This window comes from Neopelma chrysocephalum, unplaced genomic scaffold, assembly GCF_003984885.1.
Source record: "Neopelma chrysocephalum unplaced genomic scaffold, ASM398488v2 Primary Assembly neopelma1_59, whole genome shotgun sequence".
Lineage (NCBI taxonomy): Eukaryota > Metazoa > Chordata > Aves > Passeriformes > Pipridae > Neopelma > Neopelma chrysocephalum.
Window position 1 is genome coordinate 12,197,214 of NW_020897714.1, and position 18,286 is coordinate 12,215,499.

At 39.4% G+C, this 18,286-nt stretch overlaps 1 protein-coding gene across 1 annotated transcript in view; it reads left to right on the plus strand.

Moving 5' to 3' along the window:
* The window catches only part of PLXNC1 (plexin C1), a 70,475-nt gene that overhangs the window by 37,602 nt on the left and 14,587 nt on the right, over positions 1–18,286 (plus strand). The window contains exons 15-23 of the mRNA XM_027679887.1: positions 307–406; positions 1,438–1,539; positions 1,915–2,018; positions 5,795–5,836; positions 6,337–6,461; positions 7,011–7,209; positions 8,619–8,765; positions 16,141–16,318; positions 17,528–17,631. Of these exons, the coding sequence (XP_027535688.1) occupies positions 307–406; positions 1,438–1,539; positions 1,915–2,018; positions 5,795–5,836; positions 6,337–6,461; positions 7,011–7,209; positions 8,619–8,765; positions 16,141–16,318; positions 17,528–17,631 (1,101 nt within the window). The remainder of the gene's footprint in view (positions 1–306; positions 407–1,437; positions 1,540–1,914; positions 2,019–5,794; positions 5,837–6,336; positions 6,462–7,010; positions 7,210–8,618; positions 8,766–16,140; positions 16,319–17,527; positions 17,632–18,286) is intronic.

Here is an 18,286-nt window from a genome sequence, read left to right on the forward strand (position 1 = left end):
GCTGGAGGCCAGTTCTTGCTGTTTGTTTGAGGGCTCTAGTTTGCGGCAAGAGCATGACAAAATGTGGTGCTGCATAAGGACCTCCAGATTTTTATCATCACTGCTCTGTTGTCCTGCTTAAACATCAAATACAGTAAAAGTTAATTTTATGTTGGTTCACATGTTTTCCTGAATTGCTGCTGTCTTCCCAATAATCTACCGTGGTCCTTATGTGCCTTAAATACTTTTTTAAAAACACATTAAATGTTATTTTAAGCACTGATATAATAACTGTCCTCTATTAACACAGCCATTACTTTTCTTCAGGTCAAATTGGGAAATTTTGAGCATGAAGTCAAACCAACATCATCGTACATATATTTATATGTTCTTATTTTGCTACCTATTGTAGTGGGTGTCATTATAGGTAAGTACAAAATGCATTTTCATTTTTTGATTTGCTGAAGGGTATAATCATGACACAAACGCATACATATACACGTCTGGAACTGTCACTAACAGTCTGGTGGTTTTACCCTGTTCCCAATAAGAGAGGGCAAAGTTAACTCTGTTCTGGTGGTGAAGTCCATCTTGTGAGACTGCAGCACATTACAAGACAGTAGTTCTGTCTGTTCTGCTGGGATTATTCACTATCATTTCACCAAGCAGGCCATAGGACTGGCATCCTTGTGTCACAACTTGGTCCATTCCAGCTGCCAGAGCTGGGCTACCCTCCTGTCCCTAGGGCAGATGTTCCCTAACAAACTGCTTATCCTCAGGCAGTGTTTGTGGTGTTTCTGCTCAGTCTCATTTGGATCATTCGTGAACTTGTGGGTCATTACTAAACCGAGGGAGGTAAATAGTTATCCCTTCCTGTTTTTAGTGCTCCCTTTTTTTTTGCACGTTTTTACCTGATTATATATTTGATAAATTTCCATTTATTTTAATAAGCTTAGGTGTTTGTTCTTTTGGTTGGTTAATTTTTTTAAAAAAGTTCATTTTAAAAAGGAACCGTATCTTATGCTTTTATGCTCTCAAAATAAGCTTCAGAGAAGTTAACAATTTAGAAGTGGATTTCCTCTTCAAAACAACTGTTTTTCCTGTTTGATCAGTGCTACCTTAAGTAGGTTCCTATTAGTAGAAGTGTTTGTTAGATTCTGTGTCTCACTGTGCAGGCTCTATATAGCAGAGTGTGTTGTACTTTCAAATGAAGTTGGATTGACAATTCTAAGACCTTGTTAAAAGGAATGATTTTCATTAAACATTGGGGTATAAATCCAGATAACTAGGGCTCATGGGTACTAGCACACTGACAACGGTAAAACACTAATCCTCCTGGAGAGTGCAAGTGTACATTAATTTTTCTGTTTCTTAAAATAATAATAAAATATGTCTCTTATATGAGGGTTTTCTGTTCTGCGCTTTTTATACTCATAATCTTTTTTTCCTCCTTTTTAGCGGCATTCATAGTTACTAGATACAAATCCAAAGAGTTAACTCGTAAACAGAGTCAGCAACTTGAACTGCTGGAATATGAGATTCGTAAGGAAATACGCGAGGGTAGGTCTAAAGAGCTTTACAGAGCTTAAGTATAGCATAATTTCTGAACTGAACCTGTCAAGAAGCTCACATTATATAAACGTTTTTATTTTGTAGCTGTTAAAGTATTTTTGTGTTGGATCAGAATTCCTCTTTAATATTGTGTGCACTGCAGTAGCAGATAGCACTGAGCTAATAGGGTTGCATATAGTATTTCATTCAACAGAAGTCGGGGGAAAAAATGGATTGCTACTTTCCTGCTTATAAGAGCTTCAGCTATAATGAACTCTTCCCTGAACTGTTTTTTAGGGAACATCTACTGGGGACAAGTTATATTTGTGAAGATGATTTTGTGTCAACTAAACTAACTCTCTGGGTGGGGATGGGGTTTTTCAGGATTTGCTGAACTACAGATGGATGAATTAGATGTGGTGGATAGTTTTGGAACCGTTCCCTTCCTTGACTACAAACACTTTGCTCTTAGAACTTTCTTTCCAGAGGTAATGTTTACAAGTCTTTCAGTTTTCAGGCCTGACTAATATTAAATAAGCTAGGAAGCTCAGGATCAAATAACTAAAGAAAATACTACACAGTAATTGCTCATTGTTTTCACAAAAACTTTTCTTAAATCAAAAATTACCAAAGAACACTTAAGGCTCTACTTCTCTATATTTAAGCAAACCTTTATGCTGTAGCTAAAGCAACATTCTTCAATTTTCAAGGGTTGTGTGTGTATCCATTTCTTTTTGTCCAGCCTCACTCAGCTGCTTGCCTTTCAGGCCATCCTAACTAAGCTATAATTTATCCATTGCTCTTTTCGTTCCCATGCTTTCACCTCCCATGCTATAGCTAATTAGAGTAACAGTCAGGCTAGCTAACATCATGACACTTCCTAATTAGACTGATGAAGAAATTGTGCTGACTTTCTACACCAGAGTGCTGACAGAAGTGGTAAGATGTTGATTCAAAGGGGTGCAGGTCAAATGCTTAGAAATTCCATAAGTACTTGTGTTGTCCACTTTAGAGGTAGATATTTTCAGTGTTTATTGGAGCAGTTTGTGCCACTGTGTCAGAGGACCAGACGCCTTCTCTTGAATGTTTTATGTTTCTTACTGGTTTTTTTTCTTTGCGTATGTGGCACATTACGAGCTGATAAGTATCTTTGCCACAACTTTCCAAATTATATCATGGTGTTTACCAGTGCTTACCAGCATTTACCCAATTGGCAGAAGCTGTGATCTCAATTGGTGATGGTTATTTGTATAACTGACATCAAAGAGTAGAAACCCTTGGTTATTTTAGGGCATAACTGGAATGTATGTGAATTATCTACTAGTCTTCATGTGCTACTCATCACTGCTGCGGCCAAGTCCTGTAGTCTTGTCTGCACACTGCTTCACTTTATTGCTGTTTGTGATCCCAGTGAAAACTCGTGATGAAGTTAAACAGATGTGATAGTGCGGAATCAGGGCCTTTGTTTTTTGTACAAAACCAAATACCAGATACTAAGGTGGAATAATATTTAGCAATTACATATGCAAAATCCTGGTGCACTTTGAGTTCAGTTCTCACACCAAAGGACACTGCAAATATCTCTTCTGGTACTACTGTGATGCCCCCAGTCTAATTTGTAAGGGGTCACCAGTGGTTTGAAGAAAGTAGACTAAGGCAACCTTACTATCTGCATCTCTTTCCTTTCTGTTTGTTTTGTTGCCAGGCATATTAACATTAAAATAGCACTTTTATTTTTAAGAATATATCTTTTCCTAGTGATAGTCCTCTGTCAAAGCAGTAATAATCTGTAGAAGCTGTCTGAGTGGAAATGCTGTGCTTTATGCAAATAAAAAGTAAAGAAAAAGAGGCACAAAGTCTGCCACTCTGTGGCATTATATAAAGTCAGAACGGGAAGGGCTCCTGTTTTGCCTTGGCAGGTCTCATGCCACTGCACATTCTGGAAATTATTCCAGTTGGATTTTGTCTCAGTTTGAAATGCTGATACCACAAAGGGTCAGTTGCTACTATTAGCTCTCTACAAACATGCGGTGTCAGGGAAGTTATTTAACGTGTTGTGTACCAATTTTTTCTGCTAAGTACTTATTGTTTACATTGCAGGAGTGTCCAAACATGCCTTGTGCTGTATGAATGTGGTAGGAAAGCCGTGCTCCACTAAACAAACGTTATAGACGAACAGAAAAACCAATGGGGTAGAGATTGCAACTGAGTGTCACAAGGGTTGACAGAACAGTCAAAGTGCAAAACCACCACTTCCTTCACTAACCTCATGTGTTTGAATGATGTCCACATTGTATGCTTTTTGCCTTCCAGTGTGTTTAATGGGCTTTGTCACATCTAATCTAAGCTATTTAAACATGGAGATCAAAGCTGTTCACTGAGCATCTTCTGTAGTCAGTACAGAGATGGGCAGCTCAAAAAAGTGATTCATCCCATTTGCCTGAGACATCTCTCTCAGGATGGGACAAGTTTAAGCTTAAAGAGGGAGTCAGATACATAAAATTAAGAGTGATGGACCCCATCTTCATTTTCAGAGTCTTGCTTTCCACTGCTTCAATTTTCTATATTTAATCTGGCTTGATAGCTTTTGTTTTCTTGCTTAATGCTTGTGGATGTTAAATGGATGTTATATCTGTTTTCTAATGTTCTTGCTGTTCAGCCTATCTTTTCCTTTACTTGTTAAATTTGTAGTATTATTTCTGTTTTCCCTAAATTTAACATATTTTTGGGTTTAATGCTGCGTGCTTGTTCCGTGTTTACAAGCATTTTTAACCATTAATGTGGTTCTGGTTTTTTCATTGTGTGTGTGTGTTTTATTGGTAATCGGTGTATGGGTTGCTGAAGAAGTTCTGGAAAAATTGGAATAGCCAGTGGAGAAAGAGGAAGAAGAGTATGGTAGGGGAGAAGAGAACATAAGGAATGAAGAAAGGGAGGGATGAAAAATCACATATAGGGATGAAAAATTAGATGTGAGATGGCAATGTGCACTCATAGCCCAAAAAGTCAATTGTACCCTGAGCTGCATCAGAAAGAAGTGTGACCACTGGTCAAGGGAGGTGATTCTTCCTCTCTGCCCCTGTGAGACCCCACCTGGAGTACTGTGGCCAGTTCTGGGGTCCCCAACACAAGAAAGACTTGTACCTGTTCGAGTGGGTCCAGAGGAGGGCCATGAGAATGGTCAGAAGGTTGGGACACCTCTCCTATGAAGAAAGTCCAAGTGAGTTGGGGTTGTTCAGGAAGGCTCTGGGGAGACCTCATTGCAGCCTTTCAATAAAAAGGAGGCTTATAAGAAAGATAGAAGCAGACTTTTTAGCAGGGCTTCTAGTGACAGCACAAGGGGCAATGATTTCAAACTGAAAGAGGATAAATTTAAATTGGACATAAGGAAGAAATTTTTTATGATGGGTGTGATGAGACACCAGAACCGGTTGCCCAGAGCAGTTGTAGATGTCCCATCCCTGGAAGTGTTTAAGGCCAGGTTGGATGGGGATTTAAGCAACCTGGTCCAGTGGAAAGCGTCCCTGCCCATGGTAGCGGGGTTGGAACTAGATGAACATTAAGGTCCCTTCTAACCCAAACCATTCTGTGATTCTGTAAGGAAACTAGGGACAGCCAGCATCACAGATAAAGCGGGTGACAGTAATTGTTACTAGTGTAAATTTGGTGCTCAAGAGGCATTGACAAGGTATTTGAGAACTGGGGCCTTCCTTTTGTGTGAAGGCTTCTACCAGGACTGGATGTGTGGTGGCACCTGTGCCTCTCTGGAGACTGACAGCATGGACCTCCTGGAGAGTTCATTAGTGAACATTCATAAAGTGCCTTGAAATTAGTAGAGGCAGATGAGCTCAAGTGTCACTCTGTTACGGAAACTGTGCATACTAAAGGCTATCATTGCCATCCAAGAAGGATGCAGCCTGCAGCACCCCTTGCACACGAGCACATTTGAGGATGAGGGTAATAAACAGCTCTTCCTGCGGAGCATTAGTTGACTGCTGTGCTAGAGCAGCTCAGCAACATCAAGTAACACATTCAAGAACACTGAAGTCAATACCAGGTCATCTTTGAGAGTTTACTTTTCAGTGAACTTTGGCCACACTTTTGCAGAAGTTACTGTGTAGAGTTTTTATATTGTCTCTGCTTTAGAATCTAGCATTTCCATTGTTTTATTTCAAGTAGTATTAGAAAAATGTTTGGCGTGTTTAACATACATGTGTTAGAAACTTTTGGTATACTTAAGAATGATAAATATCCCCTTATATTTTAGTCAGGAGGCTTTGCATCCATCTTCAGTGAAGAAATGCCACAGGTAAGTTGTGTAGTGTGATATGCCTTAATTAATAATTTTTTTTTCAAGAGTGATTGTATCCCTTCTCTCAGTGTTGTCCTAGAACACGAGCTTGCGTTTTCAGTATGTTCCCTACCCTCCTTGAGGAGGCTTACGTGGATTTATATATAAAAAGAATTTGAAATGTAAGATGCTGTTACTCAATGTATATTATGACTTATTTAAATAAAATAAACAGAATCTAGTAATGAGAAATGGCAGGCAAACTTAACTATTGGCACTATTGGTATTACTTTGTATATTTGGCAGTAAATGCATGCTCTGTATGTGTGTACTCTGTGTTGTACACAAATGCAAATGCATCTTCGGTAAACTCCTGAGACCTATGAAATAAATGCAAAATTCCCACTGATTTGAATGAGGCCAGGATCTTATCCCATATGTTTCTTACCATTTTTCTGAGCATTAAGAATCCATCATAGCAAATCTACAGTTTGCTTATTTTTGTTTAACTATTCCAGAGCAGAGACCAAACGAGCAAGGATGAAAGCTTCAACATGTTGCATGCTTTAATTTGTAACAAGAACTTTCTTGTTACTCTCATTCACACCCTTGAAAAGCAGAAAAATTTCTCTGTGAAAGACAGGTATAGTATGATTATGCTTATCATCTTCAAGACAAAGAATTAGCCAGAAAAAACAACATGGATTGTAGCACACAAATGTAATTTCTACTACTTGCAAAACAAGTTTGCAGTACTCCAGAGCGTTTTTCCTTTTTCTCCATCTGCACACACTGAGGAAGAAAAAACATTACCATTAAAACAAGCCATTAAAGAGAAAGTGGAATATTTGTACATGTAAACAGAGGCAGAGGAGCAGGAAATATCACTTCAAAACTGTAAACACTTCCTGCAGTTAGATCAACAGTTGTACAGTTTAGAAATGTTCTGTCACTGAAGCAGGTGTTGTTCTGCAGAATTAAATTTAGAGGCACAAATTCTGTGTTTAAAAAATAATTACAAGAGCAGATGGACTTGCATTTTTTATATTTTTGTAGAGAACAGTGGACAATTTCTGTGCCTGAGGAGGGAAAACATAGGATATTAACTGCACTAAAGTGTGTTTCATTTATTAAATCTGACTGGGAAGAGATACTCTAAAATTACAGCTTTTTATTTTTTTTTTTTTAACAGGTGCTTGTTTGCATCCTTCTTGACTATTGCATTACAAACTAAGCTAGTTTATCTGACCCATATTTTGGAAGTGTTGACAAGGGACTTGATGGAGCAATCAAGCAATGTACAGCCTAAGCTCCTGCTCAGACGAACCGAATCTGTGGTAGAAAAATTGCTGACAAACTGGATGTCTGTTTGCCTTTCTGGATTTCTCCGGGTAGTGTACATCTTCTCACTACATAAGAGTCGTGAAGAATTTCTTTAATTGATTTTTTCCATAGGAACTGTTCGAGGGATCAGTTTAAAGCATTTACTCTAACATATAACATTACTGGTGTGCACTCTTCTAGTTTTAGGTGACTTAGCTGGTTGTCATCAGTAGGATGCAGGAAAAGAGTATGACATGGTCATCTCCAAGACATGATCGTGTCATTTATTTGGCCAAGATTTGGGTAATTTTGTAATCTAGCATATCTTTTTCTCATGTCAGACATTATTTCAGCCCAGTGAGATATATTATCATCAAACTAAAAGGCTGACGCACTTGTTAAAATGCAGCGGTACCTTTCTATGCAAGTGGTTGGGAAGCTACCATGTAATGGACATTTAAGGAATACCGTCCTTTGGAAAACTAAAATTCTTTCCGAACTTTTCAACCTCCAAACAGCATTGCAAATTTCAACAACTAAATGACTTCAAGTAGAAACAAAATAACCATTTTGTTTCATTTTACTGTTTGTTTATTGAAGTCCACGTGGTAGCACTTTGTTCTTGGTTTCAGAGCTTGGTTACGCTTCCTGTCTCTCTTATCAATGTGATGATATTGCATTGATGGTATCACTCTCATCAGTCCTTGCATTCATACAGCAGCAGAATTGGTTGATGCTCAGCAGCTCACACCAGTTTCCTGAAGCCCCAGGAGAGTGCCAAGGAACTGTCAGAGATACGTTTTCGGTACACCAGTCATCTTTACAGAGCTGTGCTAGTGTGATGCCTTAGCCAGACTGCAGGAATGGTGTCATGTGAAAACAAAGATACACCCTTCCTTTCTTGGGTGCTTTCCTGAAGACTGGGGTTTAGGCAGGAGAGAAAAGGCTCAGTTTCATTCCCTCTTTTGCTGATACACCAGTGTATGTCCCACCATCTTGGTCCCAAGGCATTTATTCAGGGACAACAAGGGGAAACACCAATTCAAAAGGAATTTTAGTTGTTAGCTTTTCTCACAGGACTGAAAATGGAAGAAATAGCTGAAGTGTGTGTGTGAACACGTGCATGTCTCACCTCCCACCCACTCTTTGGTGGAACTAGGAAGTGTCTGCCAGGTGGAGTAGGAGCAGCTTGTCTGTAGTGTGCTTGTGCACAGCAAGGACCTGTGAGCTATCTTACCACGCGCTCCAGCTGTCCCTTGCTATTTGCATGAGACTTTTACACTGAAAAGCAAAGGATGGAGGTTAAACAAATAACTAGACAAATCTGCTCAGAGGTATTTTCTTTTCTAATTGCAAGATAACAAGTTAGTTAAAAGGAAATAACATCATTTGTTACGCTTGATTTTTTTCTAGTTATTCGTGGTCGTTTAAGGATTACAAAAATAAACATGTTTCTTGCATTCTTTTCACATCCTAGGAGACAATTGGTGAACCTTTCTATTTGCTAGTGACAACCCTCAATCAGAGGATAAACAAAGGACCTGTTGATGCGATAACTTGCAAAGCCCTGTACACACTTAATGAAGACTGGCTGCTGTGGCAAGTGTCTGAATTCAAAACAGTGGTATGTTTGCCAGCTTGTGTTCCCTCCAAACACAGACAACTACAATGTTTTCTCTCTTTCTAGGAAGCTAAATTAAGGTTCTTAGACACTAAGGTGATGGTTAAGTACCCAGATAGTAAAATTATTATTGTTGACAAAGTTTCAGAACACAATGGAGTTTAACTAGCTGGTATTTCACCAATATATATTTCACAAATAGCACTCACTCCTCACTTCACAGCATGCATTAATTGCCAAAGATTAGGTTTAGTGAAGTCTCAGGGTATTAAAAAATCCTTATTTTAAAGTGTACTACAAAAATATAAACATGCTTAGAATTTAAACTAAATTACACTTTACCAATGAATGAAAGAATGGAATGCAGAGGTTTTATTTTTCTGTTGTGTTTACTTGTGGCTAATCTTCAGGCAGCAATAATTTGCTGTGGGTTTCCATGTTATTTAGAACCAAATTAGCTTCAAATTAGCAAGGTTACAGCATGGTGGATTTTATTTACCTGCTTGGTTAAAAACTAGGTATCTAGGAAGTCTAGCTTAGTTTCTGAACTTTACCATAGATTTTTTTGCCTTTCTCAAAGCAACTAAGAAATACTCTCTATTTTACAGTTACACCCAGACTTCTCTAAAAGCTGGAATTCTCTTGCTGATTGTCATTCTGACACTGAGATGAGAAGACATAGCAGGATTATTGCACTTTGGAGCATGTAAAATTGTGACTTTGGGGGTAGGAGGTCTGAAAAAGGTTTTCAGAATAATCAGAGCACTTTTTTGCTCCAGATTTTCCGAGTGATTTTGGGTCTGAGAACTTTAAAATGTGCATTTCCAGTCATTTGCATAGCTTCCTTGCTTCATAACTCCTGGCTTCCTGATGGAGTTACCATACTTAATTAGGAGTATGGGAATTGCAACTGAAAAGTGGGCTTCAGACATTGGCAACAGAAACTGCCAGGCAGCAACGGCAATGGCAGGGACACTGCAAGTGCAGGTGGCTTTGGAGGAGAATTCAGTCATTTTCAGAGCCTATATCCGGAGTCTCAAGTAGGGCTGAAGCTTCTGGGTCTGCCCATCTGTTTTGCAGGAAGAACCTGGAGGTCTTAAGATGCCGTATACTGGAGCAGACTACCTGACCCTAGAAAATTTGGCTTGTCAGCAATCCATTGGTTTTAGCTCACTGGGTCATGTAGGAAACTCACTGAAATGGCAACATTTCTGTGAATCATTTCTGAATTGTGATTTTCTACTGAAAATTCTCAAACTGATGAAGTTATAGTTAAATCTTCTTACAAGGCTGTTGTTAGAAGCTTCATTTGAAGGTACTTGAAGCTAAGTTACCACATTTGGAAAGAAAGTTTGGGACCTAAAAATAAAATGCATAATACAAGATATTGGGTTCCTTTGTGTGCTGCATTCTGCATTATCCAGAGTAAGTTTAAATATATTCCTATATGTAACCATAGGATACAAAACCCAGTAGTGATACAGAGCAACAATTTTCAAGCAAGCCCAATATGCCTGTTACTGGTAGACTGCACAGAAACATCTGGTCTTGTGGAATTGATTGACTTTTCTTATTTATAGCACAAATTCAAATCGAGAGCCCCTTGGGGTATAGCTGACTCTGAAACTGCTGAACAACCTTAAATACTTTTCCTAGTGCTACTTCTATGCATGCAGTCACTAAGAGGGTCTTGTGGTCAGTCTGCAGAGAAGAGGAAAGAGGGGAAGTGGTCTGAAGGACTTGATATCACTGGGGAAGGCTGTCTGTAGATGGGTGAGGAAGTGAGAGAGCACATAGCCTTTCTCAGATGTTGTTTGCTGCCTTTGTACTTTGTATTCCTGCTTTTAAATAGGAGATAATGATACTATTACACAGTTAGTAAGTCAGCTTTCCCAGTTATTAGGTGCAGCACTTTCTTAGCTGAGAAGTGGCTTAACGTTCCCTTTAAAACCATCAGAAAAGGAGAGAGGATCCTGCAGTGAAATTGCAGAGGTGAAGTCCAAGGACTGTAGTTCTCGCTGGACATGGAAGCAGTTTTGTTTGGCGTATTTATCTGAGATTTGTGCTGGAAACTAAAACTGTGCTGTGAAAGACACTTAGGTGGAATGGTGAAGCTTTCTGGGCTGGGGAAGCAAGTCAGCTGTGCGTGGTTTCTCTTGGAAGAATAGCATTTAACAGGAGGCTAAAGAGGAAGTAGTCAGCTTTTCTTCTCTTACTAACACCACTTCACATGCACTGTAATGACATGCAGGACCTGTGAGCATACAAACAGGGAACCTTACAGTGGAAGAACATTTCTGTCTAAGGTATTGCAGGGTTTGTTTTCTGCATGGAATAGATTCTGATCTGAGTTTTCAAATGCATTTGCACATTTGCTAACTGCAGTTACATTCTGAGTCTCACAGTATTTTGTTGGTATTTTGTTTTGCCCCTTTCCCCAGCCCTGCAATAGCAGTAAATGAAAACATATCTGTGTAGAACAAAGCATAAAAATACAGCCAAGAAGAGGGTGATAGAAAGATACTGAAGCACAGCTGCAGACACTTAGTGTCCAAATTTTCTAAGCTGTGTAGGCACTTGAAGACGCAGGGACACATCTGCTAGCGAGTTCAATTCTCAAATCAGTGACAGGGCACAAACAAGAGTATAGGCGCTCTGCATGAGAATCTCTCCTTTCAAGATTGGGAGTTCAATTCCAATCCAATAAAAGCAGGATACAGACAGGCTCCTGAAAATCAGGGGCAGCTCCACAGGTCTTCTCCTAAACACACCACTATACAGATAAACTCTTGGCAGACAAAGGAGAAAGAACCTAGGTATAGAGAAAGAAGGAAGGACAGGCCATTTGTAACCAGAAAAAAAGAGACCTAAGAAACGTGTTGGGTTTGAATTGTTTTACAACTGTTCCTTGGCAGGGCCCCCTGCCTTTTTAAAAAGGCCACAGACCTTGGGACCACCCAGCCCCCTACTCTTAGCCCTCTCTGCTAGAAAGGGTGAGATACTGAACAGAGATGGGCTGCTGAACTACATACTCAAGTGGAGGAATCGAAGGAAAGATGCTTCTAAAAGCATGGGTCAAGTATGAGCTGAGGAGCTGTGCTGTTTCATGCTGTGCTTATATTTGAGTAGTGAGAAATAAAACTGCCTTGAAAGAGACTTGGATGTGTCATGGAGCCTTTTCTCAGGCTGAGGAAGCAAGCCTGCTTTCTCACAGGCAGACAAGCAGCTGCACCCCTTGGCAGATAATTTGCTCAATGACTGCTGAAGGAGTGCACTGCACAGCTGAGTGTTAGCATTTCACTGAAGTGTTTCATTTTGAATAGAAAAGCTACACAATGCCAGTCTGGCATGGGAGGAGTTCTCGGTGGTATATCTCCCGTGGAGGGGAGATTTCCTCATATGGTAGACTTGGTGCTCCAGTATTCTTTTGAATAGTCACTGTTTATTTTAAAAAAGGCATTTGGGCTGTTGAATTCTTTGCTGAAATGTGTTTGTGTTTTTAGATGGGAATAAATGATCTAATTCACCTGTTCAGTCAAGGGCCTTTTATTAAAAGTAAAGCTAAGCCATGTGCTGGAAGGTTCTTTAAAGTGTTCAACGGCTTTTTGAGTTAAAAGGGTGTTAAAAGAAGTGGGAGGCCTGTAAAAGAGTAAAGCTGAGACAGGGAAACCAATTTCCTAATAAGACATCGTGGTTGTGGTATTATTAGTCACACTTTGTGAGAGATAAGGAAGATATTAAAAGCATGTGACATATGGGGATTTTTGTCAGCAGAAAAGGACACAAAAGCCCTCACTAGAAAGTGAGCAATGCAGATGTTGGCTACAGGAGAGTCTTCTGGATTAGAGACAAATTGAGTGCCTACAACATCTACAGCACAACCCTTCCTTTATGTAGTGCCCATCTAGCCTAAATTTAACTCCTATAACATTTTCTGTGCCAATTGGTTAACTGTTCTATAACTTCTTCATGGGTAACTGCTGCAGAAGGATCATCCAATCAATCTAATTTTTCCTGTTTATTGTATTTCATAGTCTGGGAGAGAGGGGAGTGGTTTAAGGCAGTTTTGTTGTGCTATACATCATGATGCTGACTCTTTACATAAATTGTCTAACTTTTACCAATCAAAAAGTTTTTTTGTTTTTTTCAGTCTCTCTGATAAATGGAAATATGATCTGTTCAGATGCATAGCTGAATAGAGAACAGGGTAATGAATAAGAGGCCTTGAATATCCCAGATTATTGTTCTGTATTTCTTAGAAAATATTATATTATCACATGTCTTTATTAAACCACATCTGATTTATTATCTGCTATGTTTATTAATAGCTTTAGTAAATAATTCATTGTTTGAAATAAGTTTTCAGGAAAAGCACAAATCTGAAAAGCCATCTGTAAACACTGTCTTCAAATGTTATTTCTGTCACTGCATGAGTGCAAATATATTTTTTACAGTTATTCCTGTCTTGTAGCTAGGTTCCAAGCTATTTTCTATACAAGTAGTTGCAGGTGCTTGCCACCTTCTTCTTAGGTAGCATTTAACAATTCTTGCAACCCGTGTGAAAGCTTTTCTGAAGAGCACTGTGACTTCGTCTTGCTAATCACTAACTTCTAGTGCATGAAGTCTCATCTCTAGCTATCACAAGGTAAACAACATATCCTGTAATTTTCTCCTGAATCTTTCCTAAATTTATTTTTGTTTCCTTTGCGAAGTGAGAGAGCTTAGAAAAGGGCCTGATGATATTTTCTTGGGACTTCCATGTATCCTTCTGCAATTTCTGTTATATGTTTTCTGATTATTTTACAGTCATTTCTGATTCTTTTTCTAGTTCTACACTTTGTGTCTAAGTGCAGTGATTGTGACTGTCCACTTCAGATTAATGGTTTCTAAAGCCAGGGATTGTGCTGTCAGACAGATTGAATTTGATTTATGAAAACTTCAGCTGAAGAGGGACAACTTAGTAATAATTGGCTTCCCTAGCTCCCCATCAATTGCTTTGTCACTTAAGATCAACCTCTGCAGGAAATCATATCAGCAAAACTGTCTGGCTCTCATGGTTTAGGGACTTTTATGCATTTAAATATTCCTTCCCATCTGACCACTTCTTTGAGTTGTAAAGTGTTCCTATTATCCTAACATTTTGGACACTTCCACTTAAGCAGTCCACAAATGACTTGTATTCTACCTACATAAAGAATGAGTACTCTCTTTTTACAGTCCTGTCTCCTACAATGAGTTGAGTGGGAATGGGAGGATTCTCACTTGCTAATAACTGAAGAGGCTGCACGTTCCTGTGCAACCTGTGTGAGAGCATGAGCTGAAAAGGCAGCAGAGAAATAGACAGTTTCTCCTGATAGTTTGAAAGGAATAGAAAATTAAGGAGAAGCAGGAACATGAATATTGCAGTGTAGGAATAATGTTAGGAGGAAAGGATCAGCTAAAGGAAGGAATGCTTCCAAGGATGTAGAGCAAAATCAACAGCAGTTAAAGTGCGAGGAGCTACTCCAGGAAGGTCATTTCAGAGACTAGAAGAGGCAAAGACTGATTAAAATGAGTTTTCCAAGGACAAAATACAGTTAGTCCCTGTCCACATTTTTATCATACAAGACCATGACCTCAGGGCAATCCAAGTCAAGGACAGGACTGCTGTCTGTTCAGTTGGTCTGTGGACCTAACCAAGCATAACTCCCTCATTGCTGTGCCAATATATTTTTTACTAATTTTCCGCATGAAATCCCAACCTGAGGCATGGTGTCCAGTCTGCTTCTCCTTCTGCAGGCACTGTTCCCACATATCCGTCTCTTCCATTCCGTCTGTCCTTTCCATGGACTCATTTTCCTCACAATTAAACATCTCGGTGTCCTGATTAAGTTATTTTCTGTTACTTAAGTTACATCCTAGTCTTTCTTAAATCCTGATCTTCATTGTTTTGCAACCCTGTTTTAATACTCCTTTTGCTTCTGTAGAAACAGTAAACTTAACTTATGTCGCCTTGGACTACTTTTTTTCACTACCAATGTGTTATAATTTCCATTCTTGCTGGGTAATGAGCAGAAACTACCATTCTACAACTATTAATAACTATCCATTTTTCTAAAAAGAGAGAAAAGTTGTCCCTGCAACAACCTGGACAGAAGTTCTTTCCTTCACATGACAGCAGATAAAAAAATGTCTCACATGCTTCCTGTTTTAATGATCACTCTTTCACAGAGTCACACCTGCAGTACTCTTGTTTCAGTCAAACATAAATATTATACCAGAAACATCCAACAAACAGAAGGGTTCAAGTATGTTTATTTTCCTATGCCACTTGTAGTCAAGTGCCAGCACCTAAAACACTTGTTTTAATTCTGTCCCAGAACATCTTCAGCAGAACATCTGTATCCATGTAGCTGAACAGTGATTTTGCTGCACAGAGCAGGCTGGGGCACTGGAAATTTTTGCTATTATTGCTCGGCACTAGCAGTTCTGTGCCTCATCCCTTTTTCCCTGCCTTCTAGCAATCAATCTGCCTGACCTGATCAGAAATACAACCTGACAAAAAACGGTCCCAAGAGATGGTCACCCAGTCTCATTGGCACCTACCTGTAGCCTGTACTCAGCTAGTGTGCAGCCTAGCAGATGAGTTGGGTCTCAGCTAAGAGGAGCTGTGAGCTAAAGGGCAGGATGGTATAACTGGACAGGTTGTGTGGGTGTTTGACCTGGAGTAATAACTAATAGAATACAACACACTTTGCAGATGTGGACCATTTTGAATTCTGCCTGCTGCAACATGCTTTCTCTTCACACTGCTTCTGCTCCCATTGCTTCTGCAGTAACCTTGTCTGTGCTGCCTCTAGAGACATGGCTACACACAGACAGACACTGACACCTCCAGGGGAGGTGGATATATTTTATGATATAAGGCACTCAGCATAATCTGCTGGTGTAAATATGCATTTTAACACTACTTCCTATCCACTCAAAATCAATCATCCTCACCATGACTTACTCAGCAGCCTTATCACATCTCCTGTCACTTGCAGTTTTCCTGTTAAGGCATTCATTTTACATAAAAGATCTGCTTTTTTTAGAACATGAATTGTAATTTTTCCTTGTCTCCTGTCTTTTTTTGGTGATTCACTGAAATACATTTGCACAAAAGCAGAAGACAGAATACACTTTTGGAAATATATAGCTATATATATCTTTGACTTTTTGAACATGAAGAATTCTAAATGCTTCATTGTGTAATTCCTTCAAATAATCTTTATTTGAAATAGCTTTAATAATAAATATGCTGAAAATCTCTTCTGTGCTGAAAATCTGTCAGGAATTTTTAGGTTTCCCATGCTAGGTGTTCCCTGTAATTCAGAATAACATGTGTTTCTTTCCCTAGACAGTGAACATTATCTTTGAAAAAGTCCCAGAAAACGAGAGTGGAGATGCCTGTCAGACTATCCAGGTTAATGTTCTGGACTGCGACACCATAGGCCAAGCCAAGGAGAAGAGCCTTCAGGCTTTCTTTAATAAGAATGGCTTTCTCTATGGTCTTCAGCTGGATGAAATCGGTCTTGGTAAGAGAATGTCACTGTGTTATATTTTCATGGAGTTCACTGGTCTGTCTGTGCAGTTTTTACGTTAGGGATTCTTACCTTTGATTTCTTTTAGAGTTCAAACAGAATGTAGCCTTCGTGAGGAATTTTGAGGCAAATACTAGATCATTTATGCTACCAGTTAGAACACTGAACCTGTATCTGCTTCAGTTCTGCAAGGACTTCAGCACTGCAGTTAACAAACAGATGTTATTTATTAAACATATATAATTTCTATATTCCTTTTCTGGGTTAAGTAAGGTGGCTGGCCCATCCACCTAAATACAGCTGGTTGTTAAATTTCATCAGCACATGACACATCATGATTATGAAGTACTTTAGTTCCTACCTATTCCTCCTACCTCCCTTCCTTCCTTCCTTCCTTCCTACAGGCCTATGTTGCCCTTGATCAAAAGAGCCTCCAAATATAGCTTATTTGTAGTCAGATTAGGTTTATATAATAGTTCTTATGTGACTCACAAAGTTACCTACAGTATCTACGGATGTAAATAAAGCCATTCCAGCAGGCCTTTCCTTGTTGGGTTTTTAAGAGCCCAAGGTCAGATAAAAGTCTGTAGTTGCCACTGTACCACTTCCCATGTGCCCCAGTAGGAAATCTAACAAATTCTACATTGTTGGCATTTGTCACCTCCTGGACTTGCTCCTTAAAATGTTGATATTTCCTCACCTTCTCAGATTCTGTGTTGGCAAGTGTTCATAATTTGCTTTCATATCTGATGTCTGTATCCATCACCAGCGCCTGACCACCCTTGACAAGCGCTATGTCAATCTATGTCAATCTACAGCTCATTTTAATGATCTCTTAGAAGTGGCTTGTGGAACCTTTCTTCTAGTCTCAGTGTATCCATAACACCAGGGCACACTTGTGCAGTGGAATAGCTAGATTAGGTGAAAGAACCTCCAAAAACTCTGCCTTGGCGAACACAAAGTGAAGCATCAAAAGCCCGCAGTAATGGAAGCCACCGTGGCTGTCACTCAGAAAAGGAATCGGTAGTGTGGGAGTGCAAAACCACCTCCATGTGACCTGGCACAAGGACAGAGAGAAACAGCTCAGTTGGGAGTCACTGGTCAAAAAATAATTAGGTGTTATTTTCTTTACAAACATCTGTACAGTGAGAATGCCATTGGAATGTAATTTTTTTCTGTTGCTGTTGTTTTTTTCTGTTGCAGAACTTGTGTCTGAGGAGCAGCAAAGAGAATTGTTAGATATTGATGGTTCCTCAGAGGTGATGGAGGATGGGATAAGGAAGTTAAATACCATCGGTCATTACGAGGTAAGCACAGAAGCCATACCAATGAGTTGAGAAGCAGTTTCTCCACAACTTAAATGTGGTCTGCACAGAAGAGTGTTGATTGATCAAAATCTTGAAGAGATAGCTGAGCGTCTTCAACAGAAGGAAAGAATTGTGTGACACACGTTTTTGCCAGTGAGTCATGTTTTCTATTACTTTTCAGATGTTTACAGGGCTGCTTGATTCAAGCGTACTAGGTAAACTGTTAATTCTGTTGAGCATGTCACTTAAAACAGTATCTGATTTCTGGCTATGAACATTGCCTTGAGTCTCTTTGAGTCTCTGCTGTTGAATTTTTCTTGCTCCATGAGCAATTGTTTACCTCATCCCACCTCATATTTTGATTATCTCAATAGACAGTAGTGATACTTGTGAAATCTCATCAAGAGTCAGAATAAAAAACACTGATGAGTTCGCTCTCTCTTCTCTTGAGACCTCCTGTGTCAGTCAATTTCCCTTTTTCTCTCTGTTTCTGCTTCCATCTGCTGTTGCCACTTGTAGCATTAAGTTTTCTCTCTGCTTCCAATTGCACCTGCAAACCAGTCATTTACAGTGCTGCAGTAATCTGTCCATCACTGCAACAACACACAAGGCTGCAACTGGTGGCAGGGCACTTCTGAGTGTAGCACACTGTAAA